Source organism: Balaenoptera ricei, chromosome 1 (genome assembly GCF_028023285.1).
Source record: "Balaenoptera ricei isolate mBalRic1 chromosome 1, mBalRic1.hap2, whole genome shotgun sequence".
In the NCBI taxonomy this organism is placed as follows: domain Eukaryota; kingdom Metazoa; phylum Chordata; class Mammalia; order Artiodactyla; family Balaenopteridae; genus Balaenoptera; species Balaenoptera ricei.
The window spans coordinates 109,032,934-109,050,664 of NC_082639.1; the positions used below are offsets into that span (position 1 = coordinate 109,032,934).

At 37.9% G+C, this 17,731-nt stretch overlaps 1 protein-coding gene across 2 annotated transcripts in view; it reads right to left on the reverse strand.

Moving 5' to 3' along the window:
- Positions 1 to 11,474, reverse strand: part of CTSS (cathepsin S) — a 28,801-nt gene extending 17,327 nt beyond the window's left edge. Inside the window, exons 1-8 of one of the 2 annotated variants that reach the window (XM_059901566.1) lie at positions 11,347 to 11,474; positions 10,777 to 10,927; positions 10,257 to 10,383; positions 7,529 to 7,651; positions 6,554 to 6,703; positions 4,781 to 5,008; positions 2,476 to 2,641; positions 1,492 to 1,594 (exon numbers count right to left, since the gene is read on the reverse strand). In XM_059901566.1, coding sequence (XP_059757549.1) covers positions 1,492 to 1,594; positions 2,476 to 2,641; positions 4,781 to 5,008; positions 6,554 to 6,703; positions 7,529 to 7,651; positions 10,257 to 10,382 — 896 coding nt within the window. In that variant the 5' untranslated portion in view covers position 10,383; positions 10,777 to 10,927; positions 11,347 to 11,474. The remainder of the gene's footprint in view (positions 1 to 1,491; positions 1,595 to 2,475; positions 2,642 to 4,780; positions 5,009 to 6,553; positions 6,704 to 7,528; positions 7,652 to 10,256; positions 10,384 to 10,776; positions 10,928 to 11,346) is intronic. The other variant, XM_059901559.1, reaches the window with a different exon arrangement.
- Positions 11,475 to 17,731: the final 6,257 nt, after the last annotated feature.

Sequence of the window (17,731 nt, forward strand, 5' to 3'; positions counted from 1 at the left end):
AGTGCCAGGAATTGGGGCTGGCAAGGCAGGTAGGGACCAGACATAGCGACTCATCGTTTCTACTAGGGAACATTCATCTCACAATGAATGGTACTAAGTATAAGAGGTATAAGCCCAGACTTATATTTTAGACAAACCAGATTGGAAGCAGTATAAAAGATAGATTTAAGAGTAAAGGAGACCTGGGTATATATCCAAAAAAAAAACAAAAACACTAATTCAAAAAGATACATGCACCCGAATGTTCATAGCAGCATTATTTATAACAGCCAAGACATGGAAACAACCTAAGTGTCCATCAACAGATGAATGGATAAAGAAGATGTGGTATATATATAATGGAATACCACTCAGCCATAAAAAAGAATGAAAATTTTGCCATTTGCAGCAACGTGGATGGACTTGGAGGACATTATGCTAAATGAAATAAGGCAGACAGAAAAATAAATACTGTATGATATTGCTTATATGTAGAATCTAAAAAATACAATAAACTAGTGAGTATAACATAAAAGAAGCAGACTCACAGATATAGAGAACAAAGTAGTGGTTACCAGTGGCAGGGTGGGGGAGTGGGCGGTACTAAGTATTGGGTGTAAGATAGGCTCAAGGGTGTATTGTACAAGCCAGGGAATATAGCCAATATTTTGTAATAACTGTAAATGGAAAGTAACCTTTAAAAATTGTATAAAATAATTTAAAAATTTTTTTAATTAAAAAAGAAAAAGAAAGAGTAAAGGAAACCAGTTAGATGGCTACAGGGAGAGTCCAGGCAAGAGATGTCTCAACTAGAACAATAATAGAAGAAATGGAGAGGGGGCAGAATCAAGGACAGATATGAGGTAAAATTAGTTCAACTTGTTGCTTGATTGGGTCTGGAGGATCTAAGACAAATCCATAGTATCTAATTGGGTAACTATGTTGTGTGGTGTTGCCTTTTAGTGAGATGGGAAGTCCTGAGAAGGAACGAAATGGTAGGGAGGGTACTGGGTTCCCTGGACATACTGAATTTGGAGAAACTAAGATACATGGAAGTGCACGTGTCCAGATAAATATGTCTGAAGTTCAGGGCAGAGGTCAGAGCTAGAGCTAGAGATCTGAAAGCCATCAGCATATAGTTAGAGCTGAAATCATAAGAATGGAATGATTGTATCCAAGAAAGATGTAGAATAAGAAGAGTAATGGGCAGAGGATGGGGCCCTGGAGGAAAGACCAACGACTGGGGGCTAAGCAGAGGAATGGGTATTCATAAAGGAGACCAACAAGGAATGATCAGAGAAGTATTGTAGAAGATAAATCATGAAAACTAAGTGCTGACCGCAGAATAGGAAGTGAAGAATTCTGAGTAATTTAAAATGTCACTTTATAAGAAGCTATAAATATTCACCATTTTCAATATCATGATGATCATCATCATAATCACAAGAAAGCATTGGTTGAGGCTCCCTCAAATTCCTGATTTTATTTAAATATACATTAAAGTGTGAGTACCTGTTTTTCACAAGCCAGTAGTCTCTCCCGTTAAGGTTACCATAGCCAATCACCAGTACACCATGATTCACAGCCTGAGTACACAAGGGGTCATAGTAGACACCTGAGAATAAAATATGGGTAGAGCAAAAGAGTAAGTGATGTGTGGCAATGAAGGACATTTGAAAATGCTATTTTATTAGACTGTTTTGGGTATATGTCAGGAACATATACTCTCACATTTAAACTATTTAGAGTTCATGATTCTTTGCCATCAATGCTGTATTTGTCAGGGATTTTTGTTGTTGTTGTTGTTTTGTTTGTTTGTTTGTTTAGTCAAGTTTGGCATCAGTCTAATCACAGTTCCCTCAGAAATCTTCTTTGATGAACTGCCACCTTTTTCTAATTATTTTTTAACTTATATTGTTGTATTTCTATGTATATATTCCTAAATTGTTTGTTCTATACATTTTCATCCTTTACTAAATTAAATGATCTTTAAGGTGAGGTTTAAAAAAAAAAAAAAGATGATAACCTTCTAGTTTGTCTAATACAATGCTCTACCCTTAGTGGGCGCCCTCCTTGTACACTACTGTGTTGCACCTACGCTCCACAGCGGCTACAGCAGCTAGGAGCTCAGGCTCTGGAATCAGGCAGCACAGTTTCTAATTCCAGCTGACCACTTGCAGACTGTATGACTTTAGGCAAGCTAACATAAGACTTAGTTTTTTCATCTGTAAAATAGGGCTATTGTAAGGATTAAATGAGATAATGCACAGAAAGAATTTAGCATAGTACCTGGCCTGTACTCTTAGTAAATTTTGACAACTGTTACTTTACTAATTAGAACTGGGTATAAAAATATGTATATGAAATGATATGAGGCGGAGGATTCCGTTTAACCTAATCTAAGCATCCAGAGGCATAGTAATGGGGAAGAAGAATATTCTTTCTTATGGTGCAAGGGCAGTATAAAGCACGAGGATAACATGTCTGGATTTTTACCACTTCTGTAGAGGAAGAAAGAAGAATGGCGTGCATCTATAGCAACAGACACAGGTCCTTTGTTGGCCACAGCTTCTTTTAAGGCATCTTCACTGCCGAAGGGAAGTTCAATATATCTTGAACACGTGGCAGCTCGATTTTTTGCATCATACTGGCACTTTTCATCCTGTGGAAAAAGGATAAATCAGATAAAGAAGTATACTTCAATTTCCTTTATAAATCGACAGTATCCTAAGTCTGGATTTCAAATATGCTTTCTTTCCTCATTTAGTCTTTTCAAGTGTCTAAGGCTCCTTCTTCCTTTTAAAGAAAGAAAAATAAAATCTTCCAAACCCTAATAGTTCTATGTTTCACCAATAACACAGGAAATACAGAACCGTTCTATTGCTTTAAATTGTATACATCTTCATATGTGCAAATTTGCCAGGGTAATGTCTCTCAGACTCTAAGGTGGATTGTTAGGGGCATACTACATCAAGACTCGAGACTAGAGCTTTAAGATCTTTTTGATGGTATAATACCTGCAAGATGATCTGCAGTTTAGGGACTTCCCTGGTGGCACAGTGGTTAAGAATCCGCCTGTCAGTGCAGGACACGGGTTTAATCCCTGGTCCAGGAAGATCCCACATGCCGTGGAGCAACTAAGCCCGTGAGCCACAACTACTGAGTCCACGAGCTGCAACTACTGAAGCCCGTGCGTCTAGAGCCCGTGCTCTGCAACAAGAGAAGCCACTGCAACGAGAAGCCCGCGCACCGCAATGAAGAGTAGCCCCCGCTCGCTGCAACTAGAGAAAGCCCACACAGCAAATAAATAAATAAATAAATAACATAATTTTTTTAAAATGCCATAACAAGTCTCAAAACAAAAATCTAAATATAACAAATTTGAATCAAAACATAATAAACCAGTCTTAAAAAAAATGATCTGCAGTTTAAATATTGGTTTAAAAACACCATATTTCAAGTGAGAAAGGGGAGTTTACAAATTCATGTTTGTTGTATATACAACTATGTTTTTAAAATGCTTAAAAGGAAAAAGAACTTGAAAGAAATAAACCAAAAAAAATAGCGGTTAAGGTAAGAAGTTTTTGAATGATTTTTTTATCTTTTCTAAATTTTCTGTCATATGGACAGAAAAGTGTGATGAACCTGTGAGGAGGAGGAGAGCATTATTTAGCTTTTTAGTAGGTAGAAGAAAGATGGTTGCTGATCTGAGAATAAGGTTGAGGATAGGAGGTTGTGGGACAAAAAAGTTTAAATACCAGGCAGATATACAGAAAGAATTTTAAGGAAGTTTTGCTGAAAATCTTTTTTTTAATAATTAATTTATTTGTATTATTATTATTTTTGGCTGCGTTGGGTCTTCATTGCTGCACGTGGGCTTTCTCTAGTTGCGGCGAGCGGGGGCTACTCTTTGTTGCAGTGCATGGGCTCTAGGAGCATGGGCTTCAGTAGTTGTGGCATGCAGGCTCAGTAGTTGTGGCTCGCAGGCTCCAGAGCATAGGCTCAGTCGTTGTGGTGCACGGGCTTAGTTGCTCCGTGGCACGTGGGATCTTCCTGGACCAGGGCTCGAACCCATGTACCCTGCATTGGCAGGCGGATTCTCAACCACTGGACCATGGAAGTCCCTGAAAATCTATTTTTAATCATGAACTCTGCTTGCTTGTTTAAAAATCATTGTGCCACTGATAAATTAAGCAGGCTGCTGCATAAGAAAGAGAACTCTTGAGAATTTAAGAATTCTTTTTTTTTTTTTTTTTTTTTTTTTTTTTTTTTTTTTAGAAATTCACATTCTTTTTTTTATTTATTTATTTATTTTTTATTTTTCATTTATGGTTGTGTTGGGTCTCCGTTTCTGTGCGAGGGCTTTCTCCAGTTGCGGCAAGCGGGGACCACTCTTCATCGCGGTGCGCAGGCCTCTCACCATCGCGGCCTCTCTTGTTGCAGAGCACAGGCTCCAGACGCGCAGGCTCAGTAATTGTGGCTCACGGGCCCAGTTGCTCCGTGGCATGTGGGATCTTCCCAGACCAGGGCTCGAACCCGTGTCCCCTGCATCGGCAGGCAGACTCCCAACCACTGCGCCACCAGGGAAGCCCCAAGAATTTAAGAATTCTTGATGGAGGTTCATTCTCTCTCTCTCTCTCTCTCTCATACAGACACACACACACACACACACACACACACACACACACACACCAAGCAGCACTGCTTCTCAAGCAATTGGCTTGGTGATAAGTTTAGTACAGTGAGTTGGAGGGATAGCATGAGGTCAAGGGGCAGCACAAAAAGTTTGCTTGTGGCACACCATGGCTTTGTAGGGATAGGAAGCGTCTGAATCGATGCCGTTGTTATCAATGATATATTGGAAAGCCTCTGTCATGAAGCCACCATTGCAGCCTTTATTCCCATATTTTTCATTTGAGCAATCCACCAGGTTCTGTGCACTCAGAGACACCAGCTTTCCTGTTTTCAGCTTCACTTGTGCTTCCAGGGCTCCCACAGCACTGAAAGCCCAACAAGCACCACAGGAACCCTAAAACAGAGACAAAGTCACAAGGGCAATCACAGAGTCAGTAAGGATGACTTCCATAACACAAACTGGGCAACTCTCAACATGTCAGCACTTTCAGTAGTTCCAGGAAGAGCTCCCCCCACTACAGTTTCCTCTTCCCTTAGGCCATGGCAATGAAGACTAAATACTTGATTGTTCTCTGGGCAAGGTCTGACCTTAATAAATATTTACGAATGGCTGAGCTCAGAGCATAATTGCCATATTCAAATATATTAAGAGACAGTACTTACTGAGCATGTACCAAATCCCAGCTATTTTCACCCCATAGTAAGGGAGATAAACGCTAATAGTAAAGTGATTTTTGAGAGGAACTGGGATGATTCCCTTGACCTAAAATACTCTTCCTCCTGCCAAATAATGCCTGAAACATAAGGTTAGCATTTTTCAGACATTTTTAGCTATAGAATTTTTTTGGTGATAAGATATTTTACAGGGAAGCATAAACAAACAGAAAAACACAAAGTTGCTTTAGTTTAAAAAGGTACAGAGTGTTCTAAGCCACATCATAATTGTTCTCTCTCTCTCCACCTCATCCCACTCTGCTCTCTAGTGTAAGGAAGCAAATTCAATTTGCTTTTGGTCAAAGCAAAATCACCCCCTAAAATGCAAGCACCCAGAGAAAGGATCTCATTAAATTATTTATAGTTAACACTTAGGTATGTAGTTTATTGGGTCTTCTTATACTTTTGTTTTAGGGAAGCTCCAGTAAGAAACCCAAAACTAGTTGAAAGAAGAATATCTAGGTGGAAAAGAATAAGAGATTAGCAGTATCATTCACTTCTTAACTTTTCTATTCTTCTTTGGTCACAAGCCGGGGCAGCTGCTCAGGACACTGATTCTTTTCCCTTATCCTGACCTCTAAGGTGATACATGTGTTTTATCCTTAGTTATCCCTAACTAATTTAGGATTTTGTAGCTTTCTTTCTTTCTTTTTTTTTTTACAAGCAAATTAAAGGAAATACAAAAACATAGGAACAAATTTATAAAGTCCATATTTCTTATTCTAACAACGTAAGCCTAGTCATGAATTAACTTGACCACTACAATTTACAGGCCACTCTTAGCTCTAGTTTTTCCTCTCCTTCAACCCTGAAATTCATAAGTGAGATGGAGGAATAAACTTCCTGATCGAAATTCTCTCACACAGATGATACTATTTCTCAAGTAATTGGCTTGGTGGAGGGTCCAGTGCAGTTGATGGATAGCATGAACACCAAAGGTCTGTCTTAAAGACCTATTTGCTTAATTCACAGTTTTTTGCTTAGTCTAATCTTGATGGCTGTAACCTTTGATGTTCTCAGCACTGTGGGGAATACAAAAAGTATCATATGTGGTCCTGGCCCTTCAGGAGCTCACAATGTAGTTGGGAAGACAAGAATAGCAAACAAACTTAGAAAGGAACCTAAGGGACTATGAGATTCACTGCCAGATTACGTAGCTAGACTCAGTATTTAAGGAAGAGAGATCTCGATCTGGGGTACAGAGGCCTGGGATGACAATACTCACCTGGTATTTCACTTCAGTAACACAACCCTTCTCTCTCCAGTCCAGAGAATCAGGCAATTTCTGATTAGGGTTTGACTTGTAAGTGACATTTCTCTGCCATTGGCTGGGAACTCTCAGGGAACTCATCAAAGTTATCACTTCTTCACTGGTCTACAAAGATATATACATAGCTCCTTTTACTTATACCCTTCTTTTCAATATCCTGATAACCGTAACTGTGAATATATTTAACAACTGAGAGAAACAAGTGGTAGCTGTGACTAACATAGGTAACTATCTGGTAGGTGAATTATCTGGGTCTCTTTAGTCTTACACTTTGCCATTAGCATCCCAGTTAGGCACTGGGAAGGAGGAGAAGAAAATGATAAAAACTAGGTTACAGAGAGGCAGATTTTTGGTTCAAAGCAAGGCAGAATTTTATAAAAGGGTTGTCTAAAAAGTGGACTAAACTGGTTTTCCTTGTGAGAAAGAATTATAAAAGAGATTCCTGCATTTAATCTACTTAGGGTGTTCCCTTCCAAGGGGTACTATGACTCTTAATTTTGGCCACAGTGAAAAAGTCTTGTAGGGTAGAACAGAATCTAATAACTAATGGGAGATTATTTGTGATATTAAATACCCACACTCCCCCATTAAGAAAGCAGGTGGACCATATTAAATTATCAATTCAGACTTACATAACTATGGTAACTTATTCTAAAATATTTTGAGTAGCCTTTAGGCAATGCTTTCTAGAATTAATAAAAATAAAAATAACAGTGGTCTACTCCTTTAAAGAAGGGATTTGTTAAGGAAAGTGATCACAGTAGGACCAAACAAGGAATCTGTACAAATTCTTATGTCCTTAAATTCTGTTTTCTAATTTTATACACATACAGAAAACACTCCTTTGTTGTTTACCTTCAAATTGCCTTTGGGGAGACAGAAATCCTGTTTACCCAGAGATGAAAATAGGATTATTTATAATTTACCTACCATGTCTCCCAGGTGGTTCATGCCTAGATCATATGAATGCATTCCCATTGAATGCTCCAGATTGTGAAGCATCACAGTTTTTAGATTCTTTTCCCAGATGAGACGCCGTGCTACTTCCTCATTCTAAAATATAAGGAAAAAGAACATAGTAATACTGAACCCTTCAAAAATGTGTTCAATAATGAAAATAAACATATTATGAAGCATCCTATTAAGTGTGGATCTGTTTGGGAGCATGCAAATAAATGAATATATCCAATATAACTGGTAAAATTGCACACTAATCTTAACTCTTCCTCTTAATTGCTCTGATGGTGATTAATATCATTTTAGATATACACAATGAACTTCCTCAATTTGCTAAAAAGTTTTTTTTAGAAATTGCAGTTTGTTGAAGTATATCCTTTGTAAGTGGTAAACTCACTTAATCATTATAGGCCTTTTTAAAATATTTTCTTTTTTACCCTCACTCTTGAAAAATAGTTTAGCTGATTATAAATTTCTAGCTCTTTTTATTCAGTTATTTGAAGATATTTCTCCATTGTCTTTTGATATCTATTATTGCATATTAGAGGTCTGTTGTCAATCTAATTGTTGTAATGTTTTTAACTTTGGTAACTTTTGCGATTTCCTTTCTCTTTGATATTTTGCAGCTTCATTACGTGTTTGTGGGTGTGGGTTTCTTTATTTTCCTCTCCTGGGTACTTTTAATTGGAAAGCACTTTTGACTGGAGGACTCAGGAACATTTTTTTTCATATATGGAAAATTTTCAACCAGTATCTCTTCAAATATTGCTTCTACACCATTCCATGAGATGGAGCCACAAACTCTCTTTCATCTCTTTACCTGCATTTTCAGTTTCTCCTTTTTATTTTTGTGTGCTGCCTTCTTGATGAAAGCCTCAGTACTATCTTTCAGATTGCTGATTCTATCCAGCTCTTTCTAGTCTGGAGTTTATCCCTTTTATTGAGTTCTTATTTCAATGACTATATTCTTTCATTTCTGAGATTTCTAATTGGATTTCTAATACATTTCACAATTTCTTGTTCATTCATGCAGATGTTATTCCATTATACATAGTTTTAAAAATAATTTTGGTCCTATTATCCTAATTTTATCCAGAGTGAATTCATATTCAGACTGTTGATTTTGTTGCCCTCCAGGAACTTCATTTACATAGAATGCAATGTACATGGTGCCTCCTAGAATCGCTGACCCTCACCTCCACCCCCAAAGCCGGAATTTACGACAAGCTGTAGCCCAATGAGCAGTCAGCAATAACTCTTTTCTGCCTCATTTCATTGAGTATTAGAACACAGGCCTAGGCCCTGGTTCAAGGTAGTAAGTCTGGATGCAGTCCCTCTGTCTTGGAGCAAGATTTTACTGTTACCCCAGTAACGGACATGTACAGATATACTTCCAAACCACTAGAGGGAAAAAATGAAATAAAGAAAAAAATAAATCTAATGAAGTATAGAAAAGAAAAAAAAGAAGAGAACTTTGAGATACATTTTAATGGTAGGATACTAATCAAAAGTCATTTTCATTCCTCCTGATGGACTAGAATCATTAAAAAGCGAGATAATATTCATTTAACCAAAGAGTGGTGCTAACTGCACATCTAACTCTAGTTAATGTTGAAATTAGAGGTCTGGTCCTAAAGGGGAGTGGGTGAGGGTGAAATTCATCACTAAGAAAACAACTCAGAGCATTTTCATACAAAAACCATACATCAAATAAGTAAATATATAATCCTTGCTTACAAACTCAGAAATATTATACAGTTATAGGACTTAGTTATTTGAAGCACCAGGGTTAAAATCTTAAAATCAATCAAGAAGTATGTTTTGAAATAAAAATAAAAGTACAAACTGGGAAGTGAGAGTCAAGAAATAATATCTGCCAGTGCTTCTCTATGCCAGGGACTGAAAGAGGCCTTTTTTGTTCCTCAAACATGCACTCCTTCCCTCTTGGCCTGGGACTTTCACTCCAGTTTTCTACTTTGCTTGCTCCCTGACTTCTATCCATTCTCTGCTCAAATGTCACCTTATAGGTGAAGGCTTCCCTGACCTTTCTATCATATGTATAAAATAATCACTCCCAACCCCTCACAGCCATCACACAGGACCCTTCCTACCCCCCCATGCTTTGCTTTATTTTTCTCTACTTCTTTCCTGTCTCTCCTTTTAGGATATAAGCTCCATAAAAACAGGAACTTTGGGACGTCTCTGGTGGCACCGTGGTTAAGGATCTGCCTGCCAATGCAGGGGTTACGGGTTCGAGCTCTGGTCCAGGGAGATCCCACATGCTGCGGAGCAACTAAGCCCGTGTGCCACAACTACTGAGCCTGAGCTCTAGAGCCCGTGAGTCACAACTACTGACCCCACATGCCACAACTACTGAAGCCCGTGCGCCAAGAAGCCGTGCTCCGCAACAAGAGAAGCCACCGCAATGAGAAGCCCACGCACTGCAACGAAGAGAAGCCTCCACTCGCCACAACTAGAGAAAGCCCGTGCACAGCAACAAAGACCCAACGCAGCCTAAAATAAATAAATATATTTAAAAAAAAACAACAACAGGAACTTTATTTTGTTTCCTGATGTATCTCTAGTACCAAGAACAGAATTTGGCAAGAGAGGAGTGTGTAACATTTATTGAAAACACTGCTTGTCACAATATGTAGGGTACTTGAGTAAAAGCAAATTGCTCAAGTGGCAGCCCATCTACCTGTTCCTTGTATTGTTTCCCATAGGTTTTCTTCCAGAGATTCCAGTGATGATCCAGAGTGGAGTCTCTGTGCTGTTGTGCCATCACAGAGGAGCACAGCAGGAGCGCCCACACCAGCCATTTCATTCTGTTAAAGGAAAGGTAACATAGGAAGAGTAGCTGTTAGCTGCATCTATTGTGACCATATTTTTTTCACAATAAAAAGTAGGAATGCAGAGTCTGTCAAAGGGACGGAATATTACAAAGCAGAATTATGCAGGAAACTTTCTGGATTATATAGTGACAGGGAGTAACTGCAGATTTTTGTCTGAAATACCACTCCCAATTCTTAGTAGCACTGTAAAAGTGATTTTCAAAAAGTTTCCTGGTATCTGGTAAGCCAAATTTACATCTAAGTTTGGGGGGATGTGGAGATGAGGAAGCAGAGACTTTACAGGATTTGACAACAAATCTAACCAAGGGAAATCCTCTTTCCTCCTTTCCAGAAAAAAAAAAAAAAATCCTTAAGAAGAAGGCATACCTTTGAAAAATCAGTTTGTCTTCATAATTTTTGAATACATGAGCTCCTCTTAACTGGTCTATCCACAACCTTCAGAGATAGTTAAAAGACAACTCCTGTGTATTGCTTTCCCATCCTTGGATCATTTTTACCTTTTAACCTCTTTTTTCCCCTAAAAATCAAAATATCTATTTCAAAAGAAGAGGTTAACTGCTTTTGAAAACACCACTTCTATATTTAATACAAAGAGACTTTAACAGAAATTCAGTGACTAACTCCCTCAAACTGGATTCTACTTTCTTTTCCACTTCTTTTTCATTCAAAACAGCTGGATTTTTAACCATGTATATCTTCAAATTATATTCCAAAGAAAGCTATGTGTCCGCCTCAGGCTTTAGATGTTTAAGCAGACATTAACTTTTCAAAAACAGACTCTTTTTAGTCAAAAAAAGAAGAGGCAAATTGAGCAACAATGATTTTTTAGTTTACTTCCTGAAACAAGCGATGTAAAACCTAGCAGGCAGAGCAAGCTAAAAACACAAATGAAGGATTTAAGGACCAAGTACGAGAAAAAGAACAGACAGTACATACATGATAGAACCAGCAGGTGCTCCCATACTAAGAATGCTTGATGGTGGGCTCTCTCCAAAGATTTCAAAGGCAGCAAAGAGACTTCAGTTAAAGTGACTTTATAAAGAAATTGGAACTTGTCACATGAGGTATCCACAAAGAGGAAGTGAACTTTCATTTCACTTTCATTTAAAATCTAACTAGATTTGCTACCTCTGGCTTTCTTGCTGCAGTTTTGGAGATAAAGCGGGTGCAGTAAACCATCAAAAAGAGCCCCCAATAGAGGAGATCAGTAGAAAAAACTCAGCAAAATAACACCAGTACACGTTTACCCTTTTATTTTTCATCATTTTGATCATTCGCTTTATCTAGAAACAACAATTTTCAGATGGAAAACTTTAGCTATGAAGAGATTAGGATTAAGTTCCTGAAATCCCAGCTTCCTCCATGATTTACTAGGAAAAACCACTTCATTCTTTTTAACACAACTCATCCATGATCTACTGTTGCCTAATTCTCACCCAGATGAGAATTCCCATTTATACATGGGTCAGTTTCTGAGCCCACTGATCTGTTTTTCTAATCTGTTGCCCCTTCAATACCACACAATTTTAATTAAAATAGCTTTGAATATGTCTCGATGTCTAATAGGGTAAGTAAGTCACCCCTGTCACTCCTATGTTTGTTCTTCTTTTTCAAAGTTGTCTTAACATTTTGTGCCTGTTAACTTTTCCATATGAGTTTTACAAATCAGTTTATCAAGCTTCCTGAAAAATTCTGTCAGAGTTTTTATTTAAATTGATATATTTATATTAAATTACTATATGTATTATAAATAAAGTTTAATACACACACACATAGATGAATTTGTGGAGACTTGGTATCATTACAATGTTGAATATTCTTACCTGTAGCAGACATTTTCATGTTTGTGGCCATCTAGCTTTTTTATTTTTATTTTTTTATTTATTTTTTAAACGATATTTATTTATTTATTTATTTATTTATTTATTTATTTTGGCTGCACTGGGTCTTAGTTGCAGCACCCAGGATCTTCACTGTGGCATGTGGACTCTCAGTTGAGGCATGCGGACTCTTAGTTGCAACATGCGAACTAAGTTGTGGCATGCATGTGGGATCTAGTTCCCCAACCAGGGATTGAACCCAGGCCCCCTGCATTGGGAGCACAGAGTCTTACCCACTGGACCACCAGGGAAGTCCCCCATCTAGCTTTTTTTAAAAAAAGATTTTTATTATGGAAAAAAATTTTTTTAACATCTTTACTGGAGTATAATTGCTTTACAATGTTGTGTTAGCTTCTGCTGTATTAACAAAGTGAATCAGCTATATGTATACATATATCCCCATATCCCCTCCCTCTTGCATCTCCCTCCCACCCCTCTAGGTGGTCACAAAGCACCGAGGTGATCTCCCGGTGCTCTGCGGCTGCTTCCACCTAGCTAGCTATTTTACATTTGGTAGTGTATATATGTCCATGCCACGCTCTCACTTCGTCCCAGCTTACCCTTCCCCCTCCCCGTGTCCTTAAGTCCATTCTCTACGTCTGTGTCTTTATTCCTGTCCTGCCCCTAGGTTCATCAGAGCCATTTTTTTTTTTAGATTCCATATATATATGTTAGCATACAGTATTTGTTTTTCTCTTTCTGACTTACTTCACTCTGTATGACAGACTCTAGGTCCATCCACCTCACTACAAATAACTCAATTTCGTTTCTTTTTATGGCTGAGTAATATTCCATTGTATATATGTGCCACATCTTCTTTATCCATTCATCTGTCAATGGACATTTAGGTTGGTACCATGTCCTGGCTATTGTAAATAGTGCTGCAATGAACATTGGGGTACATGTCTCTTTTTGAATTATGGTTTTCTCAGGGTATATGCCCAGTAGTGGGATTGCTGTGTCATATGGTAGTTCTATTTTTAGTTTTTTAAGGAACCTCCATACTGTTCTCCATAGTGGCTGTATCAATTTACATTCCCACCAACAGCGCAAGAGGGTTCCCTTTTCTCCATACCCTCTCCAGCATTTATTGTTTGTAGATTTTTTGATGATAGCCATTCTGACTGGTGTGTGGTGATACCTCATTGTGGTTTTGATTTGCATATCTCTAATGATTAGTGATGCTGAGCATCTTTTCATGTTTGTTGGTAATCTGTATATTTCTTTGGAGAAATGTCTATTTAGGTCTTCCACCAATTTTTTGATTGGGTTGTTTGTTTGTTTTTTGATATTGAGCTCCATGAGCTGCTTGTATATTTTGGAGATTAATCCTTTGTCAGTTGATTCATTTGCAAATATTTTCTCCCATTCTGAGGGTTGTCTTTTCAGCTTGTTTATGGTTTCCTTTGCTGTGCAAAAGCTTTTAAGTTTCATTAGGTCCCATTTGTTTATTTTTGTTTTTATTTCCATTTCTCTAGGAGGTGAGTCAAAAAGGATCTTGCTGTGATTTATGTCATAGAGTGTTCTGCCTATGTTTTCCTCTAAGAGTTTTATAGTGTCCAGTCTTACATTTAGGTCTTTGATCCATTTTGAGTTTATTTTTGTGTATGGTGTTAGGGAGTGTTCTAATTTCATTCTTTTACATGTAGCTGTCCAGTTTTCCCAGCATCACCTATTAAAGAGGTTGTCTTTTCTCCATTGTATATTCTTGCCTCCTTTATCAAAGATAAGGTGACCATATGTGTGTGGGTTTATCTCTGGGTTTTCTATCCTGTTCCATTGATCTATATTTCTGTTTCTGTGCCAGTACCATATTGTCTTGATTACTGTGGCTTTGTAGTATAGTCTGAAGTCAGGGAGCCTGATTCCTCCAGCTCCGTTTTTCTTTCTCAAGATTGCTTTTGCTATTCAGGGTCTTTTTTGTTTCCATACAAATTGTAAAATTTTTTGTTCTAGTTCTGTGAAAAGTGCCATTGGTAGTTTGACAGGGATTGCATTGAATCTGTAGATTGCTTTGGTAGTATAGTCATTTTCACAATGTTGATTCTTCCAATCCAAGAACATGGTATATCTCTCCATCTGTTTGTATCTTCTTTAATTTCTTTCATCAGTGTCTTATAGTTTTCTGCATACAGGTCTTTTGTCTTCTTAGGTAGGTTTATTCCTAGGTATTTTATTCTTTTTGTTGCAATGGTAAATGGGAGCAATAATAGCAAAATGAACACCCATGAGACCATTATCCTGTTTCAATAATTATCAATACGTGGCCAGTCTTCCTTTATTTACCATCCCACTATCCAGATTATTTTGAACCAAATACTAGATATCAGATTCTTTCACATGTAAATATTCCAGTGTGTATCTCTAAAAGATAAAGACTCTGAAGTAAATAAAACCCCAATACCATTATTACATCTAAAATAAATTAACAATAATTTCTTAATGTCCTCAAACATGTCAGTATTTACATTCCCCTATCTTATACATTTAAAAAAATGGTTTGTTTGAATTATTGAGATCCAAATAAGGTCCATACATTGCAAAACCATTGAGTTTTTCTTGTATCATTATGAATTCATGGATTTAACCAAATTTTATGTGCTTCAATTCAATGCAGTTTTATCCTTATTGATATTCATATTGTCCCATCTTTGGTCAGCGAAAACATTCAAATTGGCTTCTGAGTCCTGAGTCTCTGTGTTTGGCATGAGATTAGTGCTCTTTAATAGATTCTTTTCTTTCTAATATGACAACCCATTGCAGGCTTATGTTGAACAGTTCCGGCCTAGAGAGCTCCCTTGGCCTTTCCATCATGTGAGGACACAGCGAAAAGACAGGCATCTGTGAACCAGGAAGGGGGCCTCAGCAGACACTGAATCTGCCAGTGTCTTGATCTTAGACTTCCCAGCCTCCACAACTGTGAGAAATAAATTTCTGTCATTTATAAGCCACCCAGTTTATGGTATTTTGTTATAGCAGTCCAAACAGACCAAGACAACTATCCTCACATAAATCTTACACTCAAAGTAGGTAGTTTTCTTCATGTTTCCAAGACATTTATGCTTATTATCCTCTGCACTTTTTACTCACTTTATTATTATAACAGTCTTAGCTAACATTTGTTGGATGCACCAATTATATGCCAGCGAGCGTGTTATACTCTTTATATATTATTATTTAATCTTTACAACACTGTGAGGTAGGACAATTATTATCCTCATTTTACAGAGGGGAAATTAAAGTTCTGAGAGGCTGTATAGTTTGTTCAAGAGGACAGAACTGGTTGCTGACCTGGGATTGAACCCAGTTTTAAAGTAGTACTTTCGCAACAGAATGATTTTGCTTCCCATTGTCTGGAATTTCCTTCCCTCATCGCTGTCTCTTGAAATCCTGTTCCTTCTTCATGGCCCATCTCAAAAGATACCTCTTTCAAAAAAACCTTTCTTTATCCCCAGCTTAATGTCTCTTTTTGAGCCTCTACAGTACTTTGAGGCTCTCTTATGGCAAACTCAAAGATTCTGAGACCAGAAAAATCATCCTCTGAATTCTCTACCTAATTTATGTCTTTGTCATACAAATCTACCTGTTGGCCCCTTAAGTACAGGAGTTATGTATATCTTACTCTTCTTTGTATCCTCCACAGTATAGAATGCAATGATATAGTTAGTAGGCGCTCAATAAATATTTACTGACAAGATTTAAATTATTTCAACAGCCTTCAATCCAATCTACCTTGCAATCTCATCCTGTACATCACTGCCAAATTGTTCTCTTAAAACACATTTTTAGGGACTTCACTGGTGGCGCAGTGGTTAAGAATCCGCCTGCCAATTCAGGGGACACAGGTTCAAGCCCTGGTCCGGGAAGATCCCACATGCCTCAGAACAACTAAGCCTGTGCACCACAACTACTGAGCCTGTGCTCTAGAGCCTGCGAGCCACAACTGCTGAGCCCATGTGCCACAACTAGTGAAGCCCACGCGCCTAGAGCCCGTGCTCTGCAACAAAGAGAAGCCATGCAATGAGAAGCCTGTGCACCGCAACAAAGAGTAGACCCCGCTCGCAGCAACTAGAGAAAGCCTGCGCAGCAATGAAGACCCAACGCAGCCAAAAATAAATAAATAAAATAAAAAACACCACATTTTATCAAGCTATTTTCTACAAATGCTTTCTGTTGCCTGTTGCATTTCCCCATAATCTGGCCCATCCTTAGGCACTTTATTCAATATAGAGTAGATTTTTATAAACTTTCACCCTCTGTTGTAGTCAAACTGGTTTCTTGGGCCCCCACATTGCACGGTCATTCGTGTCTTTCTGAAATGACTCTCTCTGTTCCTTGGCCTCTCTACCTTGCAAGTTCTACTTCAAGTATCGCCTTTCCCAGTCTTCTCTGACTACCTCACCATCTTCCATTTCTATATACTTTTTTAAATTTAATTTTTATTTTATATTAGAGTATATTTGATTTACAGTGTTGTGTTAGTTTCAGGTGTACAGCAAAGTGATTCAGTTATACATACACATATATTCTATATACTTTTAAGAAACAAATTGTACCATGCAGTTTTGAACTTATTCTCTATTTGTATCACATAAGATGGTTTCATCTCACCAGCTGACTTGAGAATACAGGATCCTGTCTTACTTATCTTTGTATTGTTCTGTTTAATACATGTTTAGGCAAAAACAAATAAATATTTATTGGATTAATTTTCTAATTATAATCTTCTACATGTTTTATCTTCACTTCTGATTCATCACCCATTCGGCCGTGGCTTCTAAGGCTTTTAGCCTTAGGTTTCTCTGCTTCTTTTGCTCTCCTCTTCGTATATAAAAGTCTGTAAACAATCATACTACAGTATTTAAAAACATTAGGGGAACACATCATTATATAGTCTATCCTCAGGTACACTTAGTGCCTTTCATAAAATTAAAACTCATTCTGCAACATTTTAAACCTGTAAATTGGATTTTTGCACATTAGTTTCCTTTGAAATGGGGCAAACTTGCTGTTGCAAATTTAACTAGAGATTTTTTTTAAAAGAGAGGAAATCTGCAATAGTACAGTACTTAATCTTCTCTAGAATGCTGCCTCCCTTCCATCACAGATGAGGAAACATTTCCTGAATGATGTCGAAAAGGAAAATGAAAGCCAAATAAGGAAGCCTAGTGCCTTCTCCAGGTTTTTTTAAATTAATTTATTTTATTATTTATTATTATTTTTGGCTGCATTGGGTCTTTGTTGCTGTACACGGGCTTTCTCTGGTTACGGTGAGCAGGGTCTACTCTTTGTTGCGGTGTGCGGGCTTCTCATTGTGGTGGCTTCTCTTGTTGGGAGCATGGGCTCTAGGCGTGCGGGCTTCAGTAGTTGTGGCATGCGAGCTCAGTAGTTGTGGCTCACGGGCTTAGTTACTCTGCGGCATGTAGGATCTTCCTGGGCCA